Source organism: Leucopleurus acutus (assembly GCF_964270905.1).
Source record: "Leucopleurus acutus genome assembly, chromosome: 7".
Lineage (NCBI taxonomy): Eukaryota > Metazoa > Chordata > Mammalia > Artiodactyla > Delphinidae > Leucopleurus > Leucopleurus acutus.
Window position 1 is genome coordinate 788705 of NC_139150.1, and position 25842 is coordinate 814546.

The 25842-nt window shown below is 61.5% G+C and overlaps 2 protein-coding genes across 2 annotated transcripts; one reads left to right on the top strand and one right to left on the bottom strand.

Moving 5' to 3' along the window:
- The first annotated feature begins 1376 nt into the window (after nucleotides 1-1376).
- On the top strand, nucleotides 1377-5054 carry DPP7 (dipeptidyl peptidase 7). The gene is made up of 13 exons (XM_082842926.1): nucleotides 1377-1470; nucleotides 1539-1652; nucleotides 1738-1877; nucleotides 1960-2123; nucleotides 2349-2484; nucleotides 2564-2645; nucleotides 2741-2907; nucleotides 3094-3154; nucleotides 3588-3706; nucleotides 3802-3958; nucleotides 4100-4164; nucleotides 4491-4561; nucleotides 4686-5054. Exons 1-13 carry the CDS (start codon nucleotides 1389-1391, stop codon nucleotides 4864-4866), a joined length of 1539 nt encoding a protein of 512 aa, XP_082699052.1. The 5' UTR covers nucleotides 1377-1388; the 3' UTR covers nucleotides 4867-5054.
- A 1102-nt stretch (nucleotides 5055-6156) lies between these two features.
- MAN1B1 (mannosidase alpha class 1B member 1) lies at nucleotides 6157-18172 on the bottom strand. Its single transcript, XM_082842908.1, has 13 exons — nucleotides 17944-18172; nucleotides 17450-17558; nucleotides 16631-16746; nucleotides 14820-14974; nucleotides 14450-14559; nucleotides 13240-13425; nucleotides 12366-12514; nucleotides 11806-11994; nucleotides 9810-10000; nucleotides 9008-9128; nucleotides 8266-8463; nucleotides 8050-8181; nucleotides 6157-7387 (listed from the first exon to the last, which is right to left on the bottom strand). Exons 1-13 carry the CDS (start codon nucleotides 18052-18054, stop codon nucleotides 7184-7186), a joined length of 1971 nt encoding a protein of 656 aa, XP_082699034.1. The 5' UTR covers nucleotides 18055-18172; the 3' UTR covers nucleotides 6157-7183.
- Nucleotides 18173-25842: the final 7670 nt, after the last annotated feature.

Genomic DNA, 25842 nt, shown 5'->3' on the forward strand with positions numbered 1-25842 from the left:
CACGGAAAAGGGGGCATGGGGACACAAGGATGGGGGCATGGGGGTGGGCACACAGGGATGGGGACACGGGGCCGTGGGGGACATGGAGTCACAGGGATGGTGCCACAGGGATGGGGACATAGGGACATGGGAACACGGGGGTGGGCACATGGGGACATGGGAAAGTGAGGAACACAGGGACACAGGGATAGGGACATGGGGACGGGGACACAGGGACATGGGGATGGGGACAGGGGCTGTGGGATGATTGTGGGGTGGCACTGGGTGACCTCAGGGTGACTACACCCATAGGGTGGTGTCATGTGATGGACAGCCATTGTCACCATGCTGACTGCCATTGCAACAGTCCTGGGACTGTGTGAGGTGAAGCCAATGGGCCAGCTGGCCCGGTTTCCCGGCTGTGGCCAGAGCCCAGGACCCCAGCCCAGCCTGGGCCGTCCCAGCACCAGACAGTCCAGGCCTGGGCAGAGCCTGGGGGTCGAGCTGGCCGGGGACAGTCCTGGGAGTGGGAACGGGTGGCTCCCCTTCCCTCTGCTGCCTGGCTCACTGCCCACATCCCCAGCAGGACCGTGGTCAGCACGGCCCCACCTGTGCTGAGCGGGCCGCCCAGCTTGGCCTGTCTGGCCCCTCACCGGGCCCTGCACTGGCACCGGGGGAGAGGTGGCCCTTCCGTCCTCTGGGTACTGCGGAGCCAGTGAGGGGGCTGGCCTGATGGGGAGGGGAGGGGGTCCCAGAGCCCAGGCTTGGCCTCCTAGCCTTCTCCACCCCCACAGCTGCCCAAACTCCTGCCTGGGCTCCGAGGCCCCCGCTCGCCCGCCCCTGCCCAGCCCCACGGGCCCTCATTGCTGCTCCGACAGGACAGGCTCGTCTCCCACGGCGGCCGACCCCCCTCGACGGAGCCCCCACCGCCATCCTCCTAGGGCTCCCTGCCTCCCTCTCGGGGCTCGTTCTGAGCAGCTGCTCAGGAGGCGGCCTTCCCCAGCCCTGCCCTGGACGGCGGCCCGCCCCTGGGGCTGCCCGCTGGGGGGCCCGACCCAGGACAACGCCGTGCGGCCGGGAGGCGGCTGGGCAGCGGGGCCGGCACTTCCGCCCGGTGCGCGCGTGGCACGGCGCCCGGCCCTCAGCAGTGGCCGCTAGAGGACGGGTGCCTGGCCAGGCGCGCCCCCCGCCCCAGCACCGGGCCCTCGAGCCCTCTGCCCACTGCCTGTGCCCCCACAGCGACCATCTTCACGGTGACACAGGAGCGCCAGAAGCTTGAGGACCCGGAAGCTGGCCGCCGGCAGGACACGGCAGAGCTGCTCACGGCCCCGCCCAGGCCGTCACGTGAGGGCGTCCTGCCGGCCACGCGACCCCGCCCACCTGACCCGGAGCCGGCGGGCAAAGCGAACATGGGCTCCACGCCGCAGGCGGCCCCGGCGTGGGCCCTGGCCCTGGTGCTGGCCCTGCAGCTGCGCAGCCTGGAGGCCGGGGGTGAGTGGCGGCCCGCGGGCCCCCCCCGGCACCCCCGGGTGCCCCCCGCTGAGCGCTGTGCCCTCCAGCCCACAGAGCCACGGACCCTGACTTTCAGGAGGCCTACTTCGAGCAGCTCCTGGACCATTTCAACTTCGAGAGGTTTGCGAACAAGACCTTCCGCCAGCGGTTCCTGCTGTCAGGTGAGGTCGCCCTGGGGACGGTTCCTGCTGTCGGGTGAGCACGGGCACCCCACGCCTCACCCGCCCCCTTGCCTCCATCCGACAGAGAAGTTCTGGAAGAGGGGCGAGGGGCCAGTATTCTTCTACACGGGCAACGAGGGGGACGTGTGGTCCTTCGCCAACAACTCGGGGTTCATCCTGGAGCTGGCGGCGCAGCAGGGGGCCCTGGTCGTCTTTGCCGAGCACGTGGGTACCGGCTGGGGCTGGGGGTGGGGGTGGGGGCCAGACCGGGGCGCGGGGTCAGTGACCCCTGGTCTCCTGGCCACAGCGGTACTACGGAAAGTCTCTCCCGTTCGGTGAGCGGTCCAGGTGCCGCGGGTACACGGAGCTGCTGACGGTGGAGCAGGCCCTGGCCGACTACGCGGGGCTGCTCCGGGCGCTTCGGCAGGAACTTGGGGCCCAGGACGCCCCCGCCATCGCCTTTGGCGGGAGGTGCGTCCTTGTCTCCTTTCTCTCCCGGAACAAATGCAAGCCTGGCCCCGGCCAGAATTTCTGTGGGTCTTAGAAGTTTGGGGTCCTTTGGAGGCATGGGGTGGGGGGCTCTGAGAAAGGAAAGAGGAGGCAGGTGTCGCTGCGGAGGCGCACTGGGGCCGGCGGGAGCGGGCTGCTGCAGGGTGGCGTGGGGAGCCACCCAGCTAACCCTGCGCCCCTGCCCAGCTATGGGGGGATGCTCAGCGCCTACATGAGGATAAAGTACCCCCACCTCGTGGCGGGGGCACTGGCAGCCAGCGCACCTGTCGTCTCGGTGGCAGGCCTCGGTGACCCCTACCAGTTCTTTCGGGACGTCTCAGCAGTAAGTGAAGCCTCCGGCCCCCGACCCCTCCCCCAAGCAGCCCAGGCTGCGGGTGCAGCCACACCCTTCCTTCCTCCAGGATTTTGAGGGCCAGAGTCCCAAGTGTGCCCAGGCCGTGCGGGACGCCTTCCGGCAGATCAAGGACTTGTTCCTTCAGGGAGGTGAGGAGGCCGCCCCCTGCCTCCCTGCCCCCCATTCCCCCTCCCCCACGTGTGCCTGAAGACTCCAGAGGCCCTTGTCCTGCTCCTCCTGGCAGCCTATGACACGGTCAGCCAAGAGTTCGGCACCTGCTGGCCACTCTCTGGCCCAGGGGACCTGACCCAACTCTTCAGGTTTGCCCGGAATGCCTTCACCCTGCTGGCCATGATGGACTACCCGTACCCTACCGACTTCGTGGGACACCTTCCTGCCAACCCCGTCAAGGCGAGGCACCCACCCCTGGCTGGCGGGAACCCGGGGAGGGCAGTGTCCTGTGGATAGGGAAGGGCCCGGCTGCCCTGGGGTGGTCAGAGCTGGCCAGCCCCAGGGCCTTGCACCCACTCTGGGACCTGGGACTAGGGAAGGTCTCGAGGGGGGTGGCCGGCTGAGGGGCTCTGCTGGCACCCACAGGTTGGCTGCGACCGGCTGCTGAGTGAGAGCCAGAGGATCAAGGGGCTCCGATCGTTGGCCGGTGCGTCTGCCCACCTGCCTGGGCTGGTGTCAAGCGTGAGGGGCCCAGTGTTGGCAGGGGAGCGGGTGGGCTGAGGAGTGGGCGGGCAGCAATGAGGGCCGTACGGGGGCGGGGAGTGCAGAAGCCTGCACTTGGTTCCTGGGGCAGGAAGTGGCCATCCCCCTCATGGTCCGGCCTGGAGAGCGCGAACCAAGGGCCTTCTGGGAGGTCCCTAGTGCAAAGGGCAGCACACCCCACCTTGGCCCACCCTGCTGGGAGGAAGAACATCAAGGTGGGCTGCCCAGCTGCCCTCAGCAGCCGGGACAGGAGCTGATAGTACAGATCTACTCCTCACTGGGCCCATAGGACCCCAGAGCCCCTGACACCTGCTGGACCCATCTAAAGGGGCAGGGTGGGTGTCCAGGCACCCAGCCCCAGTACCCCTCTCCCCCAGGCCTGGTGTACAACTCCTCGGGCACGGAGCCCTGCTATGACATCTACCTGCAGTACCAGGTCTGTGCCGACCCCACGGGCTGCGGCTTGGGCCCTGATGCCAAGGCCTGGGACTACCAGGTATGTGGGAGCTGGGGGCCTGGGACTGCCAGGTATGGGGTGCTACATGTGGTGTCCTGGCCCCCTGGCCTGATGGTGGTGCGGGTGTCCGGCAGGCCTGCACTGAGATCAACCTGACGTTTTCCAGCAACAATGTGTCGGACATCTTCCCTGACCTGCCCTTCACTGAAGCCCTGCGCCAGCAGTACTGCCTGGACACGTGGGGCGTGTGGCCCCGGCAGGACTGGCTGCAGACCAGCTTTGGGGGAGGCGGTGAGGCTCAAGACAGGGTTGGGGGCGGCATCCTTCCCCCTGCACTGAGCTGCCTCTGTTTCCCACACTCCCTAGCCCCTGGGTCACAGACTTGGGGGGGGCCCACCCGGTCCCCACCACTGCTTGCTCTGTCCGTTTCAGACCTCACGGCTGCCAGCAACATCATCTTCTCCAACGGTGACCTGGACCCCTGGGCCGGGGGAGGGGTGAGTCAGGCCAGGAAGTCCCTGCCCTGTGTGGGTCCCGGCACTCTTGGCTCTGCACCTCCTTGGTTTTTGTTCCAATCTCCCTTCTTCCCTCCTCTCCCTTTGTTGGTTCTTTTGCTACTTCTTATGGCGGCCTGGCTTCTGGCTCATTCGTCTTCACCTTTCATTTCTAATGGGACCGTTCAGGTCTATGCAGTCACCTCAAACTACTGCTTTAACTGCACCCCACAGGCTGGGACATGCAGCCTCCCAGTAGGTTGTGCTGCGAGGCTGAGGCCGAGAGCACAGTCTGCACCCCTGACACGGATGCTCCTTCAATGATACAGATTCAGAGCAACCTGAGCATGTCAGTCCTCGCCGTCACCATCCACGGGGGAGCGCATCACCTGGACCTCAGGTGCGGTCGTGCCTGGGGAGGGGGTGCAGTACCTGGCCTGGGCCGATGGATGGACGTGGGCTAGGGTGGTGTGAGGCTCGGGGCCTGCCAGCCCTGCTGAGTGCCCCCCACGCCTGCTCCTCAGAGCGTCCCACCCAGAAGACCCCGCATCTGTCGTGGAGGCGCGCAGGCTAGAGGCCACCCTCATCGGCAAGTGGGTCGAGGCAGCGAGGCGTGAGCGGCGGCTGCGGCTGGCACAGCACAGGGGCTCCGAGGCTGAGGGGTGCTCCCCCAGCAGGACCAGGGAGGACTTGCTGGGAGCCTGAGGCGAGTAAGCGGGGGAGGAGCCCTGGCCCGACATCCTGAACCTGGAGCTCGGCCAGGGTGGGCAGGGCCTTGCCCGAGGGAGAGGCCGGACAAACACTGGCGGCCTGTCAGGCATGTCCTGTCCCACGTCCTGTCCTGTCTTGAGGCCCTGGACACAGTGAACACGCTTACACCCCCTCCTAAACTCCGCTGATAAATAAAGCAGCATCCTCAGCTCCCATCTGTGTCTTGGGTGACGGGGGATACCGGCCTTTCCTGCGGTGGCCAATCCACACCACCACGAGAGGCCACCCCGGTGATTCTCCACCTCCCTTCTCAGCTGTCCTCTTCATCCTCTTCGTCCCCAACCACTGTAGCGTCCGTCTGGGGAGCCCTGCAGCCCCCAAGTCCCCCTGCTTGGGGCCAGGCCTGGGCGGGGCCGGGGGGCAGTCTGCCTCACTCAGCGGACTCAGGCCCCACCGTGTGGGAACCCTGCTGTCCCGAGTCCCACACCCACCGCTGCCCAAGAGGCTCCTGCGCTGGGGTATGGGGGGCGGGGGTAGCGACAGGGAGCATCACGTGCCCCCCCAGCTGGGGAGGTCGTGCCAGGCAGGCAGCCACAGCCGTGAGAGGCAGGGCAAGAGGCCGACTGAGACACGGGCCCCGCACACCTGCTGGGCACCTGCCGGGCACGGAGCCTGCAGGGCCCGTGGGCAAGTGGAGGGCGGCAGCCCTGCCTGCGGGTGAGCGCACAAGGTGCGAGCGGAGGAGGGGCCACAGCAACAGGCCAGGCCCTGCCTGACCCTGGGTCCGGTGCCTGTGTGGAGGCTTCTAGGGGTAAGAATGAAGTCTCCTCACATTCAACACAGAGAAGGGCCTGGCCTGTCCTGCAGGGTCACCAGGGCCTGGGAGCTAGGGCCAGGTGAGGCCCAGGATCCTGGCTTCTCTCTGGAAAGCTACCCCGGGGTCAGTCCTAAGGCGTGGATGCAGCCGGCTAAAGAAAAGGAGTGAGGGCTTCCGTGGTGGTGCAGTGGTTAGGAATTCGCCTGCCAATGCAGGGGACACGGGTTCGAGCCCTGGTCCGGGAAGATCCCATATGCCGCAGAGCAACTAAGCCCGTGGGCCACAACTACTGAGCCTGCACTCTAGAGCCTGCGTGCCGCAACTACTGAAGCCCGTGCACCTAGAGCCCGTGCTCTGCAACAAGAGAAGCCACCACAATGAGAAGAAGAAGCCCGCGCACCGCAACGAAGACCCAATGCAGCCAAAATTAAATAAAATAAATTTATTTTTTAAAAGAAGGAATGAAATAGGTTGACCAGGCACCCTGAGAAGGAGCCCCAGGCGCGGACACCCCACACGCCAGGGAAGTGGGCAGAGCAGGTAGGGCCCGCCATGCTCACTGGCGCCGGCAACCGTCACAGGCATATTCTCACCCTGGGCACCACTGTGGCCAGCACCTGCCCTGGGAAGCTGACGCTCCCAAATCTCCCCCGGGGGCAGGGGCACAGCTGGCCTCTGGACACGTCAGACCTGACCGAAACACGGCCCCTGCCGCCCCTCCCCGTTTCACAGTTGCGATTCCGGAAACAAAGACACAGCAGGTGCCAGTTAGAACAAATGTACTTTTATCTCCACTGAAAAGTCCATCCATCAGGGCTGGCCTGGGAGCCAGTGAACTTGCCGGCCCAGCGCCGCCCAGCCCCTGCAAGGGCAAGGGGAGGATCCCTGAGTCCAACGTGTAAACACCACAGCCAGCCAGGGGCCCAGATCCCCATGAGGTCACGGATGCCCCCTGAGACCCCCGGGTTGGGGCGTGTTCACAGGCTGTGAGGCCTCGAGGCTGAGCTGTACCCAGGCTGTCCCCGCAGCACCTGTCTCTGATCTCGTCATGGGCTCTGGGGACCCAGTGTGGCCCAGGACCCCTAGGAAGCCCTGCACGGCCAGCAGGAGGGCATTCGGGTTTCAGGAATGTAGTCACGAATTCATTTTCTCAGGAAGAAGGAAGAGGCTCCCCGGGTGGACGGGACCTCCCTGAATCACAGCACTGATTTATTCCTACTTGTTCCTAACGGTGTCCCGACGAGAACCAAGCTAGGAGCCCAGACCCGTGGCAGAGCACCAGAAGCCCAGCGGCCACCCCAAGCAGCTATGAGGCCCCGAAACGTCCTGGCCCAGCTGCTGCTGGCCTCGGTCATCAGCCCGGCCTGGAGCACTTCCAGCCGGCTGGGAGGACACCGCACAGCCAAGGTCAGGGCCAGGGTCTTGCCCACAGGCACGCTCCATGACAGGACTCATCAGTCCCCCGGGCAGCACCCACTCGGGAGCCGTCCCGCCCTAGGAGGGGGCCCAGATGGGCAGGGGGTGAGCCTCCGTGTTGAACACGTAAGTGTCCAGGCTGAGCAGGTCTGGGTCGTCGGAGAAGAGCAGGTACAGGTACTTGAGCGTCTCCCCCAGAAAGAAGCTCTCCATCTTGTCCCTGGGCTGGGGATTGCGCGGGTCCTGGACGTTGCTGATGGAAGAGTAGCCGCCCGAGGGGACCTGCACGAGAGCCAAGGCCACGGCGTCACGACGCAGGCTCAGCCCTTTCAAGGGCTGCAGACTAGAGGCCCCCCAGGGCAGGGTCTGGGGCGGTGAGGACACCAAGGCCCACAAGGGGACTGGCCGCCCCGGAGGTCAGCCGTGGTTCCTCCAGGGACCCCCTGGGGGATGCCAGCAGCCTGCAAGTGACCAGATGGAAAGTGCAACCTCCAGAACCTGTACAGGTCTTGCAAAAGCCCGGAGGTCACCCGAGGGGTGTACAACCCAGCACCTCACGTGCCACGGGGCAAAGACCAAGTCTCAGCTCTGCTGGGCTGGGCACTGGGCCCTGTGCAGGGCGAGACCTTCTCTGAGCCATGGCCCCGGCTATACGATGGGCGGCGGGGCCTGAGCACAGCGGGGGTGGTGGCGGTCACGGCACCCGTCCTGGGGAGCAGCGGCCGAGAAGTCACCTCCGGGTGGGCAAGTGCCGCCCAGGCCACAGACGACCCAGGAGGGACACGCCCTGTGCACCTCGGGCCACTGCAGGGACCCGCCCCACACAGGCTGGCCCCCCGAGATAGGGAGGAGGGATGCCCTGGCCCCCTGGGCCTCCCCCACCCAGCCCAGCGGCAGGCGACGGCGAGGAGCTGGGGATGAGACCCAGGGGCGGGCAGCCTCACCCTCGCGTGCGCGTTGAAGCTGCGCAGGATCTCCCAGCCCCAGTCCTGGTATTTGCGCTGGCCCGTGAGCCGGTACAGGTAGAACAGGCTCTCCACCGTCTCGGGCCGCAGCAGGTTGTGTCTGTCGGCGGCCTGCGGAGGGACGCGGGCTCACGATGAGCCTCGCCACGCCCCTGCCCTGGCGCCCCTGCGCGCACCGGCCCCGGCGTGGCTCACCTTGACCTGCACGTCCTTATGGGACCTCTGGGGGTGCAGGTTGAAGTGCACGATTTCGGGGCTCAGCCCCGTCTCCATCTGACGGTTCATCTGGTAGCAGGTGTCCATGAGCGCCTGGGCCAGCTCCATGTGGTCGGCAGGCAGGCCGTGGTGGGCACCCAGAGCTAGCGTCCCCGGCAGGAAGCACACCAGGTGGTCCTGGAATCAGAGGGTCACCTCACCACCATGGACCTGCGGCCTCACGGGTTCCACACGGGTCCAGCGTTATCAGGCCTCCCGTGTTCCCAGGAGCCAAGAGGCCTGAGTGCCGGCAGGGCTCCAACAGGGGACTGAACTGCAGGCCACACACCGGGGCCCCACGTGCGCAGGGCAGAAGCTGCTAGAAGGACCACCACCTCCCGGGGAGCCCATGCTGACCCGGGTCTCCCTCACCTCTTGCCCCAAACGGCCGATGGAACACCAGCTGCAGGAGGGCGGGGGAAGGGGGGCTGGGGGCAGGGGTCCCCCGGAGCATGGGAGGCGGGGCTTGGAGCAGGGGAGGGGCCCTGGCACCACACAGACCTCAGCTCCCCCTGTCACGGGACAGCCCAGGCTGCGCAGCCCACGTCCACTCGGGACGGCTCACACTCCGCGGCCAGAATCGCATGGTTCCCTCCGACGTCCGGAGTCTCAGAGCCATCCGATGTCAAGGACAGAGGGCGGAGCCCCAAGACCCCACTCGGCCGCGTCAGCCCAGGCTCACCATCTTGGCGCTGAAGCGGCCGTGGGCGAGCTCCCCCACGAAGGTCAGCTGGCCGGGTTCAGACCTGCGCAGCAGGTGCTTTCTGATGCCCTCCACGGCTTCGAGGTAGTCTTCCAGTAGCCTGTGCGGACCAGCGGGGCCCGTGTTCCGGGAAAGGGCACGACCCTGAGCGCCCGTCCCCATTCTCGCGGCTGCCCTGTCTGGGGTGGTGCCCCGCCAGTCTCCGCGTGGAGGCCCGCATCAGCCCCATGGGCTTCTGCCCCCGCCCCTCACCAGGGCCCGTGCCTCCCAACCAGCCCCAAGGGGCCACCAGAGACCAGTCTCTGCCGAGCCCCTGGCCCTGACGCGCTCACTCCGGTTCTCTGAACCAGCCCGCGGGCTCCCCAGTTGGTGACACCCTCGTCTTACCCGTGGGTGATGGCCTGGAGCTGCCCCTGCCCCTGATTCTGGGTCACTGTCACCCCTGGGCCTGAGACTTGAGAGTTAATCTCTATTTTCCAACCTTGACAAGGAGCTACGGCTGCTCCCCGGGAAAGCGTGCGTTTTCAGGGTCAGGGCACTAAGCTCGAGGAGGCCCAGGTGGCCCCGGTCGCCTGCCACGGGAGCGGACGCCAGAGGGGCGGCCACAGGCCCGAGGAAGACCCCGGCTGCCCAGCACTGACGAGCCGTGGACCCCAGCGGCCAGCCGGGCCCTGGCTCTGCACACAGGCTGTGAGGAGAACCCCACCCCGCGGAGGGGCCCGGCCCCAGCTGGCGCGGCTGCCAGTTCCCACCACCCCGAGAGCTGAGAAACGGGCCTCACTGTGTCTCCTTCTTCCCACCCTGGATCCACTGCTTCAGCAGGTACTCGTAGTAGCTGTCGGCCCTGGCGCCCAGGGTGAACACGCCCAGGTGGGTGAACAGCCCGCTGTTGGTGTTGATGAACATGGGCACCAGCCCGTCCTTCTTCCCGCGCAGGGAGTGCACGTGCCTGGTCACCTCCTCCACGGCCTCCTGGGGCACAGGAGGGCAGCGCAGTGAGCAGGGCGGGCTGTGCTCCCTGGATGCTGTCGCCGCGACGGGCCTGACCACAGGGCTGACCCCGCCCTCGCCACGGTTCTCAGCCCCCACCCTTGGGGGACATCTTAGGAGCAAGTGGCCACCGTAGCGCGTGTATGCGTCCTGACAACGTGCACACGACCCCTTCAGTCCACCGATGGGCAAGGGACCTGATGACGCACTTATACACGAAGATACACAGCAGCCCAACACGCAAACTCAGAAGACGAACCACTGACTGTCAGAAAAGTTGATCCAGCGAGACACAGTCACACACCCACTAAGAGGTACAAGTATGGCTGGACAACACACGAGGACTCTGTGCAGGACGGGACCCGACAGGAGCCGTGTTGTCAAGATCCCCAGTGGGACACAGGCCAGAGCTCAGCAGGTGACCGTCCAGACACGCGGTCAGCCCACACGATGAAGCCTGTCTGCGCTTGGAAAGGAAGGGTTCTGACCCGTCCTGCAACCTTGAGGACTCCGTGCTCACTCAGCGCCCAGACTGCAGTCACTGCAGGAGGGACACGAACTGACCAGAATGGGGCCCATGCCAGAGCCCAGCCCTGTGCGGCTGCCAAGGGGGGTCGGCAAACAGTGCTGGGTTCAATCTGGGTGAGGGAATTGTTCTGGAATTACATAACGATGACGGTCACAGACATGTGAGTACACGCAATGTACACAGAAGACCGGATTTCTCGATATATAAACTAAATCTCAATTAAAAGCAAAAGGGAAGGCATCCCTGGTGGCGCAGTGGTTGAGAGTCCGCCTGCCGATGCAGGGGACACGGGTTCGAGCCCTGGTCCGGGAGATCCCACATGGCAGTGGAGCAACTAAGCCCGTGTGCCACACCTACTGAGTCTGTGCTCTAGAGCCCGCAAGCCACAACTGCTGAGCCCTGCAGCCACAACTACTGAAGCCTGCATGCCTAGAACCCATGCTCTGCAACAGGAGAAGCCACCACAATAAGAAGCCCATGCACTGCTACGAAGACCCAACGCAACCAAAAGTAAGTAATTAATTAAAAAAATAAAACAAATAAAATGCCATCCTTTAAAAAAAAAGGAGAGAGAGAAAAAAAGCTGAAGGAATAGAAGCAACCTTAGAGGAAGGCCCACAAGCAGAGACATCGTCCACAGGAGGGGCCCTGCCTAAGGCGGGTGAGGAGACACTGCTAGAGGCAATAACACACAGAGAGCCAAGAACAAAACCCACAAGTCAGCCCTCCGTTCCACGTGCACCTGCTGGTCCCACCACACAGCAGGAGCCATGCCAGCAACACCGCTCCAGCCGCCCGCCCAGGACAGACATGTGCGTGGGCACAGTCCAGGTGCCACAGCTGGGACGACCAGTGTCATCTGCACTGAACTGGCTACAAAACCCGGTGACTCCACACATCCCACGGCAGCAGCCACGACAGAGCCGGCCGCCCTCGCTGGCTCAGAAGAGTCCCGGACAACAGTAGTCCCGGACAACAGCGCCACACGACAAGACGTCCACTGCCAGGACCCTCAGGACACAGGACTGCACGGGGGTCGGGCCAGGCAGAGGACTCACCCTCCAGTCAATGCCTTTCATGCCTGCACCTCTGATGTCACGAGATAATGGGATTCACCAGGAAAAACGTGGGACAAAACCAAAAACTCACTGGTCTCTGGCCCCAGGATCAATGACCACACAGACCTGCACCTGCCCCACTGAAGCAGAGACGGCCCCGCTGCAAACCCGCTCCAGCTGGAAGCACAGACCCTCCGTACCTGAAATTTCTTAACTCCCGTGAGACGAGAGAGCTCTCGGAACTCCAGCTGAATGCTTGTCACCTCGGCCACCGTGCTGTCAGAGGTCCAACGCGGTGGGTGGGCAACTCCAGTGCCGATGTTTACGTCGGAGTACGGGATCTTAGAGGGTGTTTGGAACGCAGGCATTAACCGATTTCCAAAGTCCTCCTGATACACAACACAGCGACGAGTCAATGATTCCTGTCCCAGAGCGGCCTGTCTCCATGGCATGACACTAACCTGTCACCCGTTTCCATCTAATCCAGTGGAGAGATGAGTTTGCTGGCTTCATGTGGCCCCACCCCTGAAGAGCCGCAGAAACCGAGCTGGCCTCAACCAGCTCTGAATGGCCACGCCTGCGGGCAGCGGGGCCACTTCAGCCACGCACGTGCACGGAAACAGGCTCGAGCGCACAGAGGGGAGCGCAGACTGCGAACAAGGCCTCCCCGCCCTGATCCCACGAGCAAAGGACCGACTGTGCGGCACTCGAGACCCCAGGGCCCCCAGGACGTGAGCCGCCCTGGTGCCGGGACACTCACGGCCTTTTCCAGAAAGAGGACATCCCCGGACAAGTGGAAGGCGCTCAGGAGACCCCCCAGGATACGGATGGTGCTCTCAAACAGGTTGACGTCCACGTTTTTCTGAAATAATAACTTCTGGGACACCCACTTCCTGGCTTCTTCAAATTCTATCACGTGAAACAGCAGAGATACAGGCACAAATTAACAGTCCAAGCGTTTCCCTGACTGCTCCCTCTGGGGCCACATGCATCCCCTGCAGGGTTTCAACATCACTTCCTAGTGCAAGAGAGTACCCTGAAGGCTTCCAATCCCGCAAAAAAAATCGAGCCAGTGTGCAGCTGGGGGAAGGCCATGCAGCACGAGGTCAAGTGCGCGACAATCACAGCCACGCTACAAAGGACCACGAGGGTGAGTGAGTGGCAGGCGGTCTTCAGCCCAATCAGAAAACGTAAAGCAGGTGTTTAAAATGCCAGTTTAGAAACACCTAGAGACACACCATCCCAACTTAGCCCCATCTGCGCGGCACAGGAGGACATTAGGGAGAGATTCGGGGCGCTGGCGGCTCCGTCAGATCACGTGTCACCTCCCACCACCGGGCCCCGCCTGACTGCAACAGAAACACGGGCTGGGAACGCCCCTGGAAGCCCACCTACAGCCTCACTCAGCTCTGGGCAGGGGTCGCAGGGGACGCTTGTCCTGAGCATCCCCAGGCCGCCTGGACGTGAGGGGACGAAGGAACTGCCCACGGCCAGCACGGCCACCCTGGCGCCCAGGACGAGGGGAGGCGCAGCCCAGCGGGACACGGCGCGTGGACACCTTCCGGGCCAGGCTCGCTCGGGCCCGAGGGTCACGCACGAGAGCTCGGCCCCCCATGCTAGGGATGAGCAGATACCTTTCTTCAGACCCAAAATCCACATGGTGTCCAGGGCGTCGATCAGCGTGAGGCCGAGGCCGAACCACTCGCTGAAGGACTTGGACACGGGCTTCAGCTCGTCGTGGCCCCAGGCGAACTTGCGGTATCCGGCCCACGCGTGGCGGAAAGCGGCGACCACAGCCTTCTGGCGCTCGTTCTGCGAAGCTGTGAGGAGGGAAGCGGGGCGTGGGTGCCCGGACAGAGCTGTCCTGCAGCCCCGCGGCGAGGGAGGCAGACGGGGGCCACCGTGGGCTGCAGTGAAGGTCTGAGCAGGACCCGCTGCCTGGCCCGGGCCCATCCGCCTCCACCAGAGCCCAGCGGGGACCGGGGGGCAGTGAACACTCGCAGAGCAAAGGATCGGAGGCCGCGGGACCACTACGGCTGCGATGTGCAGTCTGGTTTGGGGACATCAAACGTGACAGGCGCTGGTGACCCGGACAAAAATTCCTCGTCTGGCGGTGCCGCGTCCTGCCCGATCAGCTGCGGACACTTCCAACGGGTACAAAACGGGGAGCAGAACCACCAAGGCCACCCCGACACTCCCCAGGGCGCCCTCGGGGCGCGTCCAGAGGCTGCTTCCCGCCACACGCGGGGGGACCACGTGCACACACGGGGCTACCGCACAGGGGAACACATGTGTCCACAGCTTCACCACATGTCCCGTCAGTGTCGACACCCACAGCTCTGCCATCCATTTCTAACCCCACACGGTCGCCCCGTGTCCCCACGTGCGTGGCCACGAGTCCCCACTCCGGGCTCTCTTGTCCTCCCTGGGGGCTCCAGCACCGAGAGCAGAGGGTCCCAGCGGGGACCCAGACTCAGTTCTCCTGTCCGTGGAATGGGAACAGGACAGACTGAGCCCTCAAGGGGCGACATGAGGACCGCAGCACCCAAGGCCCCTGGCTGCCCGGACACAGGCAGGAAACGAGCCTCCCGCACACACGTTCCTGTGCGGCTGCAGCGCCGGACACGGGACAACAGCCGCCAAGGAGCCCCACGTCGTCAGCAAAGCTCTAAGGGGTGCCAGACGCTGAGACCCGTGCGTCCTTGCACCTGGGTGTCCAAGGCTGAGCAGCGCTTGTTGGGACGGCAGGAACCCCCCGCCGCCCCGCCGCTCTTGTGTGTGTCCGCACGCCCCCTCCCTCAGATTGCCCGGGGGAGGCCCGAGAGGGCGCGGGCGGGACCTTACCTGGACTGTTCCTCATCCTGAGGGCCTGCGGGGAAGGCCTGGGGGCGGCCTCTGCCTTTCTCGGAGGGAGCTGGGGGCCCTGCTCCGGTTCGGTCCCTGTGCCCCTCCAGCTGCAGCGGGAGTAGAGAGAGAGCTCAGGGCAGGGGCAGAGGTGCTGAGGCCCCGCAGTCGAGGTCGAGGTCGCAGCCGAGCTGGGCTCAGGCTGGGCCTCCACGCCCTCCCACCCCCCACGGGGCACACACTGTCTGCGAGGAACAGGAACCAGAAGGTGCACTATGCGTCAGGCTGCTTCTCTGTTTTCCAGGAAAAGAAACACCACGGAGACCGCCTGGCGGCCTCTGCGTCCCCATTCAGTCCATCTCTGCTGTACCTGACGCGGCTCCCCTGCGCGTCGTCTTCCCAGCGAGCCTCGCCGGCTGCCTCTGCCCTCCTCTGGGCCTCATCCTGCCTCCTGTCCTTGGCGTCTCCATCGGGGGCTCTAATCTGCAGGTTGGGTGGTCCCCGTCGGAAATGCCTCGGAGGCTTCTGGACAGACAAGCAGAGACGAGAGTCACTCGTGAAATGATTCAATCGTCCATCTGGGACGCTGCCCCCGTCTGACCCGGCCCCGTGCAGGGAGCACTGTGGACTGGCGGAGCAGCTGCAATTTCCCAGAGGAAATTGTTTTCATTTTTCATACGGCGGGGAGCTCTGGGAGGAGCCCCTTACTCGCCAGCTCCTGGCCCTGACTACCCGGCTGGAGGCTCTGCCAACGGGCGAGTGCCACCCTGGACAGCGGGTTAAGCCGCTGGCAGGGACGTTTCCGGGTGTCAGACCCTGAGGGTAGCAGGGCCGGCAGGGTGAGAGCCAGCACGGCCCCATGGATGGAGCCGCAGACACCATTGCAGGCCCGCGCCCGGCCTCCCCAGTTTCATCCTCGGAAGGGCATGGCAGAGGTGGCCGGTCAGTGACAGAGCACTGCGGGGAGGGCAGCACCCCTCCTGGCTCCCAGCCAGCCCTGACCAGTGCGCATGATGGCAACTCCTCCAGGATGTAAGGACGCTGAGTTGTGAATGCAAAAGTCTCTGCTTTTCAGCATCTGTGGAAACCTTGCTGGCAGATCCCGGAAAGCATTCTCCTTCCAGGGATTCAAACCCCACCCAGCTGGGCCCCCCTGGTCAAGAGCGCGGGTGTGGCCGAAACAGGATGCATCGTTGCTCAAACAGGTCCTGGGGACGAGGGCTGGCGTCTGAGCGGGAGAGAAGGTCCGAGCGGCCCCAGGACTTGTGCCAGGGGAGACACGGGTGTTCAGCCCCTCACGTCCAGCCCCTCCTAGACACCAGAGACGGGGTTGTGGACGCTGAAGTGGGGAAATGTGCCGCATTCTGCTTTCACAGGACTGTGAAGGTCAGTAGGCAGGAGAGCAGCCACAGAAGCGGCAGGAAGAATGCTCGCGGCTCCAGAGGAGAAATTCCCTCTTCTACCCACAGACCCTCCAGTGAGACACGGGGAGAACGGCTGCCTGTGTCTCCCCGGGGCAGCCCTGCAGGGGTGTGAGGCCAGCACCTGTCCCAGGATCCTCTCCCTGGGGGGCCCTCGGCGCACCCGCAGTGCAGGGTGTCCCCAGGTGCAGAGCGCCCTGGGTTCTCCAAGGCCATCCCCCCCGGAGCCACCGCCCTTTGCGGGGGACTTTCCCTGGCTCTCTGGCTGCCCAGACTGCCCTCTAGTCTCCACGTCCTCCCCCCGCCCCACCTCCCCCCGCCGGAAGGCGCCCCAGGGCTAGGCCTCGCCCCTACTTCCCCTTTCTGGACAGCAGGCACCACGCACCTGCGTACTCCCAAACCTCTCTCCCAGGCCCCGACTGACGCTCGGGCCCCCAGCAACTCGGTCTGGGCAGGTCCAGAGCGGAGTGCCCACCTGCGTGTCCCCCGCCAGTAGCTCCCAGAGAAAAGGGATGGGTCTCACACCTACCAAGGATCCGGCACAGCAGATGCACAAAGAAGACGAGGGACAGAATGGCCCTCTTCCTTTGCCCCGTCTCCTTCATCCAACCAGCCCAGAGCAAGGAGTGTGAGGTTAAAACCTCAAACAAACGGTAAGAAACAGAACCCTTCCCAGACTGTCTGAAACAGCACGTACTGTCTCGAAATGCTTCTGGCACGGGCCCGGGTCACAACTCCACGTACAGTTCATTCAAAGTACCTGAGGTGACACCCCCGCGAAGGTTTCCGGGTTCTCAGCTGCTCTCCGAGGAGCTGGCAAGACGGGTGGATTTGCGGGTCTCATCTTCGGCCCTTCTGCCGACCTGCTACCCACGGCTAAGCAAGAGAATCTACTTTATCTCAAATTCGCCACAAAGCCCGGAGAACATTCAACGTGCACGCGAGACAGCATCCACACAGCTATGACTCCGTGTAAAAGGACGCGGTGGGACCTCCGGAGAGGGCCGTTCAAGCAGTTCAAGAATGGCCAAAGGGAATCAAACCTTTTCCAAAGCACCTGGCCGTTTCTGTCCTTATCCCCACCCACATCCCCATTGCTCTGCCTTTATGATTTCCGTTTCGGGAAGGGCACAAGGTGGCACACGGGCCATTTACTGGAGCAAACCTACAGCAGCTCTGTAGCCTTCCTGCTCAAAGAAGCCACCCTAGAGCAATTCAGAAGGGACCCTGCACCTCCTCACTGGCACCCTGCCCGGCCCTTCCCAGCTCCCGGTAGCGCGTGTGAGGAATCCACGCGACGCGTTCCGACTCAGCATTCAGCCTCAGGACCTGAATCTCACTGCGAGACAGAGAGGGTGAGATGCTGGTCCTCACAGCGGACATTTGGGGAACAGTCACACAACCTCAAATTAACAGCCACCTCCTAGCCGAGGCCTGGGGACACTCTAGGCTTCTCTGTGTTTCGACTTCCTGCCACTGTGTCGAGTCTATGCCTCCTGCAGCTGCGAGAGCGCGCTGCTGCCGCTGAGTCCGACCTCAGGAACCCCCAGGGATCCCAGCGGAATCGTGGAGCTGGTACCTTTCCACTCGTCGGCCACACTGATGTAGGACAGGAGGCCGCAGAGCATCAGGCACGCCAGCAGGAAGAGGACCACGTTCCGCTGTAACCTCGACAGCTGCTTCCATTTCTGAGAGAGAGAGACAATGACACTTTTTACTGACAAGAGCACAGCTGGAAATCTCTCCCACTGTGACACACTCCGTGGGGGCGACGAGGAATTCCGGAGCCCAGCGTGGGCTCTGCTGCTTTTGAACCGGAGGAAGCTGCCTCTGGGCAGGGGCCGCAGGCTGGGGTGATCCTGCTGCAGACGACACACCGCGCGGGCCCGCGTTCGAGGAGAATGCAAACCCACGCGGAGACCGTTTCTGGCTGCCACGGGGACAGCGGGGAAAGACCGGCAGCCCGCGCGTGCTGGCTCAGGCTCCGCCGGCCTCGCCTCGGCCCTGCAGCCCGAGACCCCGGGAGCCGCGTTCGCGCGCTCGCCCCGGGGAGGCCCCCAGGCCGCCCCTCACCCGCCAGAACGAGCGCCGCCTCAGGCCCTGGCCGCCGTCGTAGCTCCGGCCGGGGCTCAGCGTCACCGAGATGAAGTCCCGACGCGGCGGCAGCGGCGGCGGCGGATACATGACAGCGGCAGCGGGCCGGGGAGCTTCGCCCTCTGGCGTCGTCAAGAGGCCCGGCTCCGAGCTGGGCAGTGAGGCCGGCAGGTCCGACGCCGGTAGGCGGCCATCGCGGCGCCGTCGACTCCCCGCCCATCGCTCTGAGCCAATGCGCCTTTGCCGCGCCCTCGGAGTCCCATTGCGCCTGCGCCCGCCGTCGCTGCGCCTGCGCCCGCCGTCGCTGCTCCTGCGTGCGGGCTTACATCCCATGGCGCGCCTCCGTGCGTGCGCGGTGACGTCACGCCCACCCTGCTCGCTCCTGCGCACATCTCGCTGGTGTGGCTGCGCAGCCGGTGGGGTTTCCGCTCGAGCCGGTTCCCCGGGGATTTCCCTGTCATTGCGGCCCCGCGCGGCTTCCCCAGGGCCTGTGGGCCGTGGGATGGGCCGGGCCTTCTCGGGCTGGCGCTGACACCGGGCAGGTGTGCCACCGCTCCGCCATGTCGGCGGGGTGCCTCTGCGCCCCAGACCCCAGGTCTCGACCCCGCCCTCCGCCACCAGGTGGATTTGATCCGGGTGCCTGCCGCAGAGCCTGGAGGGGCTGGGGCCTGGCGGGGCCGGGGTCAGCGAGAGGACGGGGGCCCGTTGCACAGTAAGAGGCTCTGGGAGTTTTCATCCATGGACCTATCAACCTTAAAAATAGCTGGCTATTTTATCAGCAAAATGAGCTTATTCAGGAATGGCAGAGGAATCGCAGTTAAGGGTGTGCAAATATAGCCTGTGATAGCCATGTCCAGAGACCAGGGAAAGCAATAGTACTTTACAGAGAAAAAAGGGAAGTTGGGAAGGGCTGCTTTGTATGAGAGTCCATTGGCGGTGGGGCTTACTGTTAGGTTTGGGGAAGTTCAGAATGCCATGAAGCCTACCTGGATCCTACTGCGTCCTTGTTCCGAGATCCGGTGACCTAAATAGCGAACCTGAGTTCGAGCAACTGCAGTGTTTCCTTGGAGGCTTTAATGCTCCTTTGAAACCAAAAGTTTTAGCAGTTGGATGATGTCTTCCTGTGAAGAGGTTTGAGGAGGCGAGCAGAGCAGATAGTCATCCACATACTGTAATAAAGTAGAGCCTGCAGGAAACAGCATCCGCATCAGCCTTTAAGCCTGGGAAAAGGAGGAAGGAATGTCAGTGAAACCTTGGGGCATTCATGTCCAGATGTATTGTCCTTCCCAAGTGAAGGCTGAAAAGGTCTCAGCTAGCCTTATCAGCTGGAATTCAGACACACCTCGTTTTATTGTACATTGGTTTATTGCACTTTGTGTTTTTTTCAAATTTAAGGTTTGTGGCAACCCTGCATCCAGCAAGTCTGTGGGCGCCATTTTTCCGACAGCATTTGTTCACTTCCTGTCTCTGTGCCACATTTTGGTAATTCTTGGAATTTTCCGAACATTTTCATTACTGTTATATGTGTTATGGTGACCTGTGGTCAGTGATCTTTGATGTTACTATTACGAAATATTAGAACTTGCTGAAGGCTCGTGATGGTGAGCATTTCTTGGAATAAAGTATTTTTAAATTAAGGTACGTATATCGTTCTTTAGACGCAATGCTATTGCACATTTAATAAACTGCATTAGAGTATGAACATAACTTTTATATGCACTGGGACCAGAGTATTCACGTGACTTGCTTTATCGTGATACTCGCTTTTTTGTAACGGTCTAGAACCAACCCCGCAATATCTCTGAGGTGTGCCTGTACCAAAGCGTGCGCAGCACAGATGAATAACAGTGAAAAAATGTGCTTTCAGTAGGAACGGATGCTAGTGGAGTATGGAGGTTAAGAACAACAGGGTGTCGAGGGGCAGCACGTTGATTATTGCCTGCAGGTCCTGGACAGGCCTCCATCCTCAGCCATGGGGCTTTCTCACAGGTTATACTGAATAGTATTACAGAGACTAGCACAAGGGGTAGTGAGGCTCTGAGCCTTGGAATCCTCTTACGGGCTTTACACCTTGAAGGGCTTCTTTCCTCATAGGGTATTGATTAGTTCTGGGGAGAGGTTTCGAGGGACCTATTTGAGTCTTAATGGGAAGAGCACTGTGGGTTTTGCCAATATCAGTTGGAGACGTTTTGCCCATAAGGAGGATGGTAGCTGACTCAGCAGGGCCGAATGATCAGCGTCTCCCGAATCAGCTCCAGGACCGTCAGAGACAAAGCAAAGCCAAGCCAGTGAAGGGTCACTGAACTCACCTGGTCGGCTATTTTGACTGTTACTGTGAAATTCTAGAATTATTTCCCCTTTTGGGAGAAAGAAATTCCAGCATATTTGCTGAGCTGTCTTGGCCCAATAAACGAATAGGGGCGGAGAGACTAAGGAGGGAAGTGTGGGTATCTCTCAGGGGCCTAAGCAAAAAGGAGCAGGTTCAGAGACAGGACCCTGTTGAGGTTCATCAGAGACCCCCACTATTTGGATCACTTTCGTGCTCCGAGGCCGGGGCTGCTTTACCGCAGTTGAACTGAGAGTGAGGCTCTGGTGCCAGAAGAGATTGATTCCCAATCTGGAGAGTTGTTTTTCTGAGCTGATGAAGAGGGAGGGTTGGGAAGAACCCCTGTGGTTCCTCAGAGGCCCGTTGGTGGTGGTCAGGAGGGCGTTGGAAAGGCTGGTTAGAGGGCTGAAGGCACTTGAAGCACTTACACTTGTGACAATCTTTTCCCCAAAGTCCTGGCTTTTTGCGATAATAGCAGGAACTAGGAGGGTTTGGGTTTTGTCTCGGGACCTTCATTTGCTGGAGTTGAAGGTTAAGGGTTTGAGTAGACTTCCTTTCAGTTGAATAGTCTAGAGTGCAGATGAGTTGGTGGCTAAATTAGCTAAATCTGGAGTGGACACGGTTTCCGGTTCAACCCTGGTCCTTTTATCTAGAAGGGAAGGATCCCAGTTATGCCTGTTAATGAACACAGAGTTAAAGGCTACCTGAGTGGATTTGTGACCAAAGCAAACTTGGGTCTGATCGTCCATGCAGTAAAGCCATTCTCCTGACACCAGCGTGTGAGGAAGGAAAGGGCAGCGTTTACTGCAGCCGCTAAGCAAGGAGTCCACGCAGCTAGTGCTCCAAAGACCCAAACTACCTTAACTCTTCCAGGTAAAGGTTGTTGTTGTTTTTTTGTTTTTTTGTTTTCTTGTGGTACACGGGCCTCTCACTGCTGTGGCCTCTCCCGTTGTGGAGCACAGGCTCCGGACGCACAGGCTCAGCGGCCATGGCTCATGGGCCCAGCCGCTCCGCGGCACGTGGGATCTTCCCAGACCAGGGCACGAACCCGCGTCCCCTGCATTGGCAGGTGGACTCTCAACCACTGCGCCACCAGGGAAGCCCCAAGTAAAGGTTTTTAAAGACAGGGTGAGGGAGGAGGGTTGTGGGGTGTGTGATCAGCTCGTGGACATTTTTTCCTTCGAATAACTTTACTGATTTTTTAAAAAATATTTATTTTTGGCCACGTTGGGTCTTCATTGCTGCGTGCGGTCTTCCTCTAGTTGCGGCGAGCGGGGGCTACTCTTTGATGCAGTGCTCGGGCTTCTCATTGCAGTGGCTCATCTTTGTTGCGGAGCATGGGCTGTAGGCACGTGGGCTCAGTAGTTGTGGCGCACGGGCTCAGTAGTTGTGGCACACGGGCTTAGATGCTCCGTGGCACGTGGGATCTTCCCGGACCAGGTCTCGAACCCGTATCCCCTGCATCAGCAGGAGGATTCCTAACCACTGCGCCATGAGGGAAGTTTGGACATTCTCTGATGGGCTGGTGGTGAGGTTATTGGGAGTCAGCATCAACCTTCTGGTTCCAACTGGTCTGGGGTCTACATGCTGGAGCTACAGAATACAGTTAGCTTCTTCCACCTGGTGGGGTTTTCAGTATCTGCAACACAGCTCAAGAACATGGCTCAGAATATTATCTATAGCCCTTGAGGAGGAACTAAAGGTCCTTGGCTTTGTTTAATGGCTATTGTTTTTTGGTATTGTTTGTTTTTCTTTCTTCTGCATTTTCTCACTTCTCTGATTAAATGTACTCTTGGAACTCGGGGAAGGCCTGGGAGACTAAAGGTTTTCTACAGACAAGAGGCAGGTGGAGGACATGGTGGGGGGGAGGGGCTGTTCTGGGAAGGCCCCCATAGTGTCCTGCTCGTGTACAGATTCAGTCTCCAGAGGAAGACCAGAATTTTCTTGAAGGACAACCTGAAGTCGACTAGAATAGCTGTGAACACGTTTGTCAGATCGTTGCCTGCCAGCCTGAATTTCGTTCCCATCAACAAGCTTAGGAAAAGCTTTTGAAATGTTCAGTAAAGATCTCCAGCAAGTCCCCATGCCTGTCAACAGTCAGGGTCTGTTTTTCCAAATCCTTTCCAGATTTCCACTTGGTTTCATTCAGTATGGGGCCTGACCTTCACTAATAAGCCTGTGGACTAATTGATACATATCTGAGAAGCCAGGCTGACAAGTTTGAATCACTAATGTTAAATTCTTCAGCAAACCTATGGGTTTCTCAGTTACTTTCAGAAGATCTTTGGATTTTCTGAATCCAAGTGTTAGCCATCTATGGATGGCTAACAATTCAACTTTACTTAGTTCGGGGAACATAAAACACTAGGGATTTAGCATTTGGACCCCCAGAAGGTTTAACTTTAATAAGTTCAGGGGAGGGGGAAGTGGGCAGAGGTTTTGAGAAAAAGGGGAGTCTCAGCAGGAGGGTTAAGAGGAGGGGGTCGGAGGCCCAGAGGAGGTGGGGATGGCAGGGGGTGAAGGGAAGGCGGGGCTGGGGGCACAGGGAGGGGAGGGAAAGGCCTCAGAAGCCACTTCGTGTTCTTTCAAGTGTTTGCTCGCCTCCATTAGTTAGTTTAGAAGTAGTATTTTGTAAAGAGGCAATTTTAGAGTGCTGGATATGTTTGGAAGCCTCAGGGTACAAATTAAAATAAGCATCCCAGAAATTCCCTGGCAATCCAGTGGTTAGGGCTCTGTGCTTCCACTGCAGGGGCCACGGGTTCAATCCCTGGGCTGAGGAACTAAGATCCCACAGGCTGGAAAAAAAAAAAAAAATCCCACTCAGTCTGTTTAGTTTCAGAGCCACGGCTTTCTGAGTTGATTCTGAGACAAACAAGTTTGGGGGAAAACCAAAGTTCCCCACAATGGCCACTAGTGTTCTGAATTATTTCTGGTTAAGGGGCCATAGTTTTGTTTTTTTTCTTGCGGCCCGCGGGCCTCTCACTGTTGCGGCCCCTCCCGTTGCGGAGCACAGGCTCAGCGGCCGTGGCTCACGGGCCCAGCCGCTCCGCGGGATCCTCCCGGACCGGGGCACGAACCCGCGTCCCCTGTATGGGCAGGCGGACTCTCAACCACTGCGCCACCAGGGAAGCCCGGGACCATAGTTTTTAAACATGAAACCAGCTGAGGTTCCTGAAGAGGGGCCGCACTTAGGGCATCGAGATGACTGGGATCGCATCTCTCAGAGGATTTCCCAAGAGCAAAAGAGAAAATCCCAAATGACGTGGCCCCAAAGGAGTCACGAAAATTCCAGCACAGGCTGCGCGGGCACACCTCGCGCCTCCTTGTTTCCCAATAAGGAGAGCAAACAGGTATTCGGCAAAAGGACAGAGCCTTCCCCAAAAGCCAAAACACAGAGCAGCTGGGCCCCAGATAAAGCCAGAGAGCTCAGCCAGGAGGGCCTGAATACCAGAGACCGGCCAAGGGCATCGGGCGGCAGGGCCGCCCGCCCCCGGCCTTCTCCTTCAGACCCCACTTCTGGACACCAAGTCATGTCCACTTTACAAGTAAAGCAGCTATTAGCTATTTTACCGGCAGGATGAGTTCATCTGGGAATAGCAGAGGAATTAGAATTCAGGACGTGCAAACCACGGCCAACCTCAGGCAAGTGCGGAGAAGAAAGCACAGGACCATTACTTTGCGGAGAAAAAGGGGATGTTTCACTTGTGGGAAAGTCCATGGGAGGAAACAGAGTTCAGGGTGGTGACAAGTCTCCTTGGCTGGGCTGTCGCCTTCCTCCTGTCCAGGGATGAGTGGGGGGCCCAGGGGCAAGCAAGCTCCCCCTTCAGGCCTCCCTCAGCTCAGGGCCCCTCCCTGGTGTTTTCCAGGCCTGGCTGGAAAACCCACTGGAAAACCCTGGTTGGAGGCCCACTCCCTCCGTGGGGAGCCCACTGCTTCCTGCTGTCCTGGCTATGACATTTCTGGGCCTCAGGAGGGCTCCCCAGCACGTGCACCTACTGCTCAGCAGCTAGGCTTGTCTGAACCCGTTCCAGAAAGATCTTCCTCCCCTCCTGCCCCTTCCCTTCTAGGGGTCGTCCCTGAGGTCTCCTCGGGTCTTCTCCCACACACAGCTCTGCTGGCAGTTCCAGCGATGTCCTCACGCACCCCTCCCTGCAGTGAGTTACCAGGGAAACGCTGGCATCTGGAGGATGCATGTGCAGGAGGGCGAGTCACAGGCTGTCAAACCTGAGGGCGCAGGAGCCCCCGCCCCCCGAGACCTGGTTCAAAGGGCATGTTCTGGGCCCGCCCCCAGGGTGCCAGCCCCACTAGGTCACCTCGGGCTCCCCTGAGACCCTGGGAAAGAGCTAGACGGAGCATGGGGCAGATCCCTGGGTGGTCCAGAGCGGGGTCAGCACAGCCTGTGGGCTCTTGTCCCCTCAGGGCCCAGCCGGCTGCAGCCCCTGGATGGACGCGGCCCTGGGAACAGTCGGTGTTGCTCCCACACGTGTTGGTCAGAAACTGCAGTCAGCAGGCCGGGCGGCATCACAGCGCCTCGTGTTTATTGGGAATCCCCACATTCTGTGGAAAATCGAGGGTCTGCCGTCTTTCAACTCAATTGCTTCACTAGCGGCCGTCTGGGTTAGGGATGGTGGGGGCGTGTGGCCCTCAAGGGAGCAGGAGGGAGGCCCTTGTGGCGAAGGGACCCACCGACCGTGCTGCCCCCGAGTGCAAGGTGGGCACAGGGGAGCCTCACCTGTGAGAAAGGGCTCAGCACAAGCAGGGTCTCCTGGTCACAGCGTCCTAGCATCACGGAAGATGCAAACATTGCAGGAAACCCAGCGCAGGGTAGCCCGGACCCCTCTGTGCTGCGTGTGAAACTTCACGTGGAAATAGAAAGCGTTTTCAAAAGCGAGCTGCTTCAACAGTTTACCCCACTAACTGTACTTGTGTAGGAAAAAGGTCGCCGGGTGCCCCGGTGCGGCAGTCAGGAGCCCCTGGGCCGCGGTGGGAGCCTCAACCTCGACCTCCCCCTTGGCGACCCTCCGCTGCCCCAGGCCCTCTGCTCGCCTGTGGAGCAGCGGGGAGAAGGAAACTAAGGCACAAGGTTCGATTCTGAGGCTTGAAAAACGTGGCAGCGCCTGGAGGGATGCAAGTCGTCCTGTGGGCCTTGGGCGTGGCCCTGACCCCGCCGGCGCACCCAGGTCGGGAGGCGTGGACGCAGCCACCGTCCACTCCAAGTCGCTAGAGGGATCACCGCCTCTGAACCCACCGCCGGACAGCATCCTTCCCGGGGGAAAGCACTGCTGCGCGTGGACTGTGGAGCGGCGAGGGGGCGGGCGGCCTCGGCTGGGCAGGCTGCGTTTTATGATGCGCTTCACGTCTGCAGGAAGAGGCCGGTGCCGCCTGCTGCTCTCCAGATGGGACATCGGGCACTGGCACCCAGAGCAGCCACGCCAGGGGCAAGAGACCAGAGCCAGCTGGTGTCTCCCTGCCTCGGCCAGGCTGCCGGGGTGCAGCAAGGGGGCCACGGCCCCAGAGAGCAGGGGCGGAGTGTGAGCCCCGGGATCCGTCAG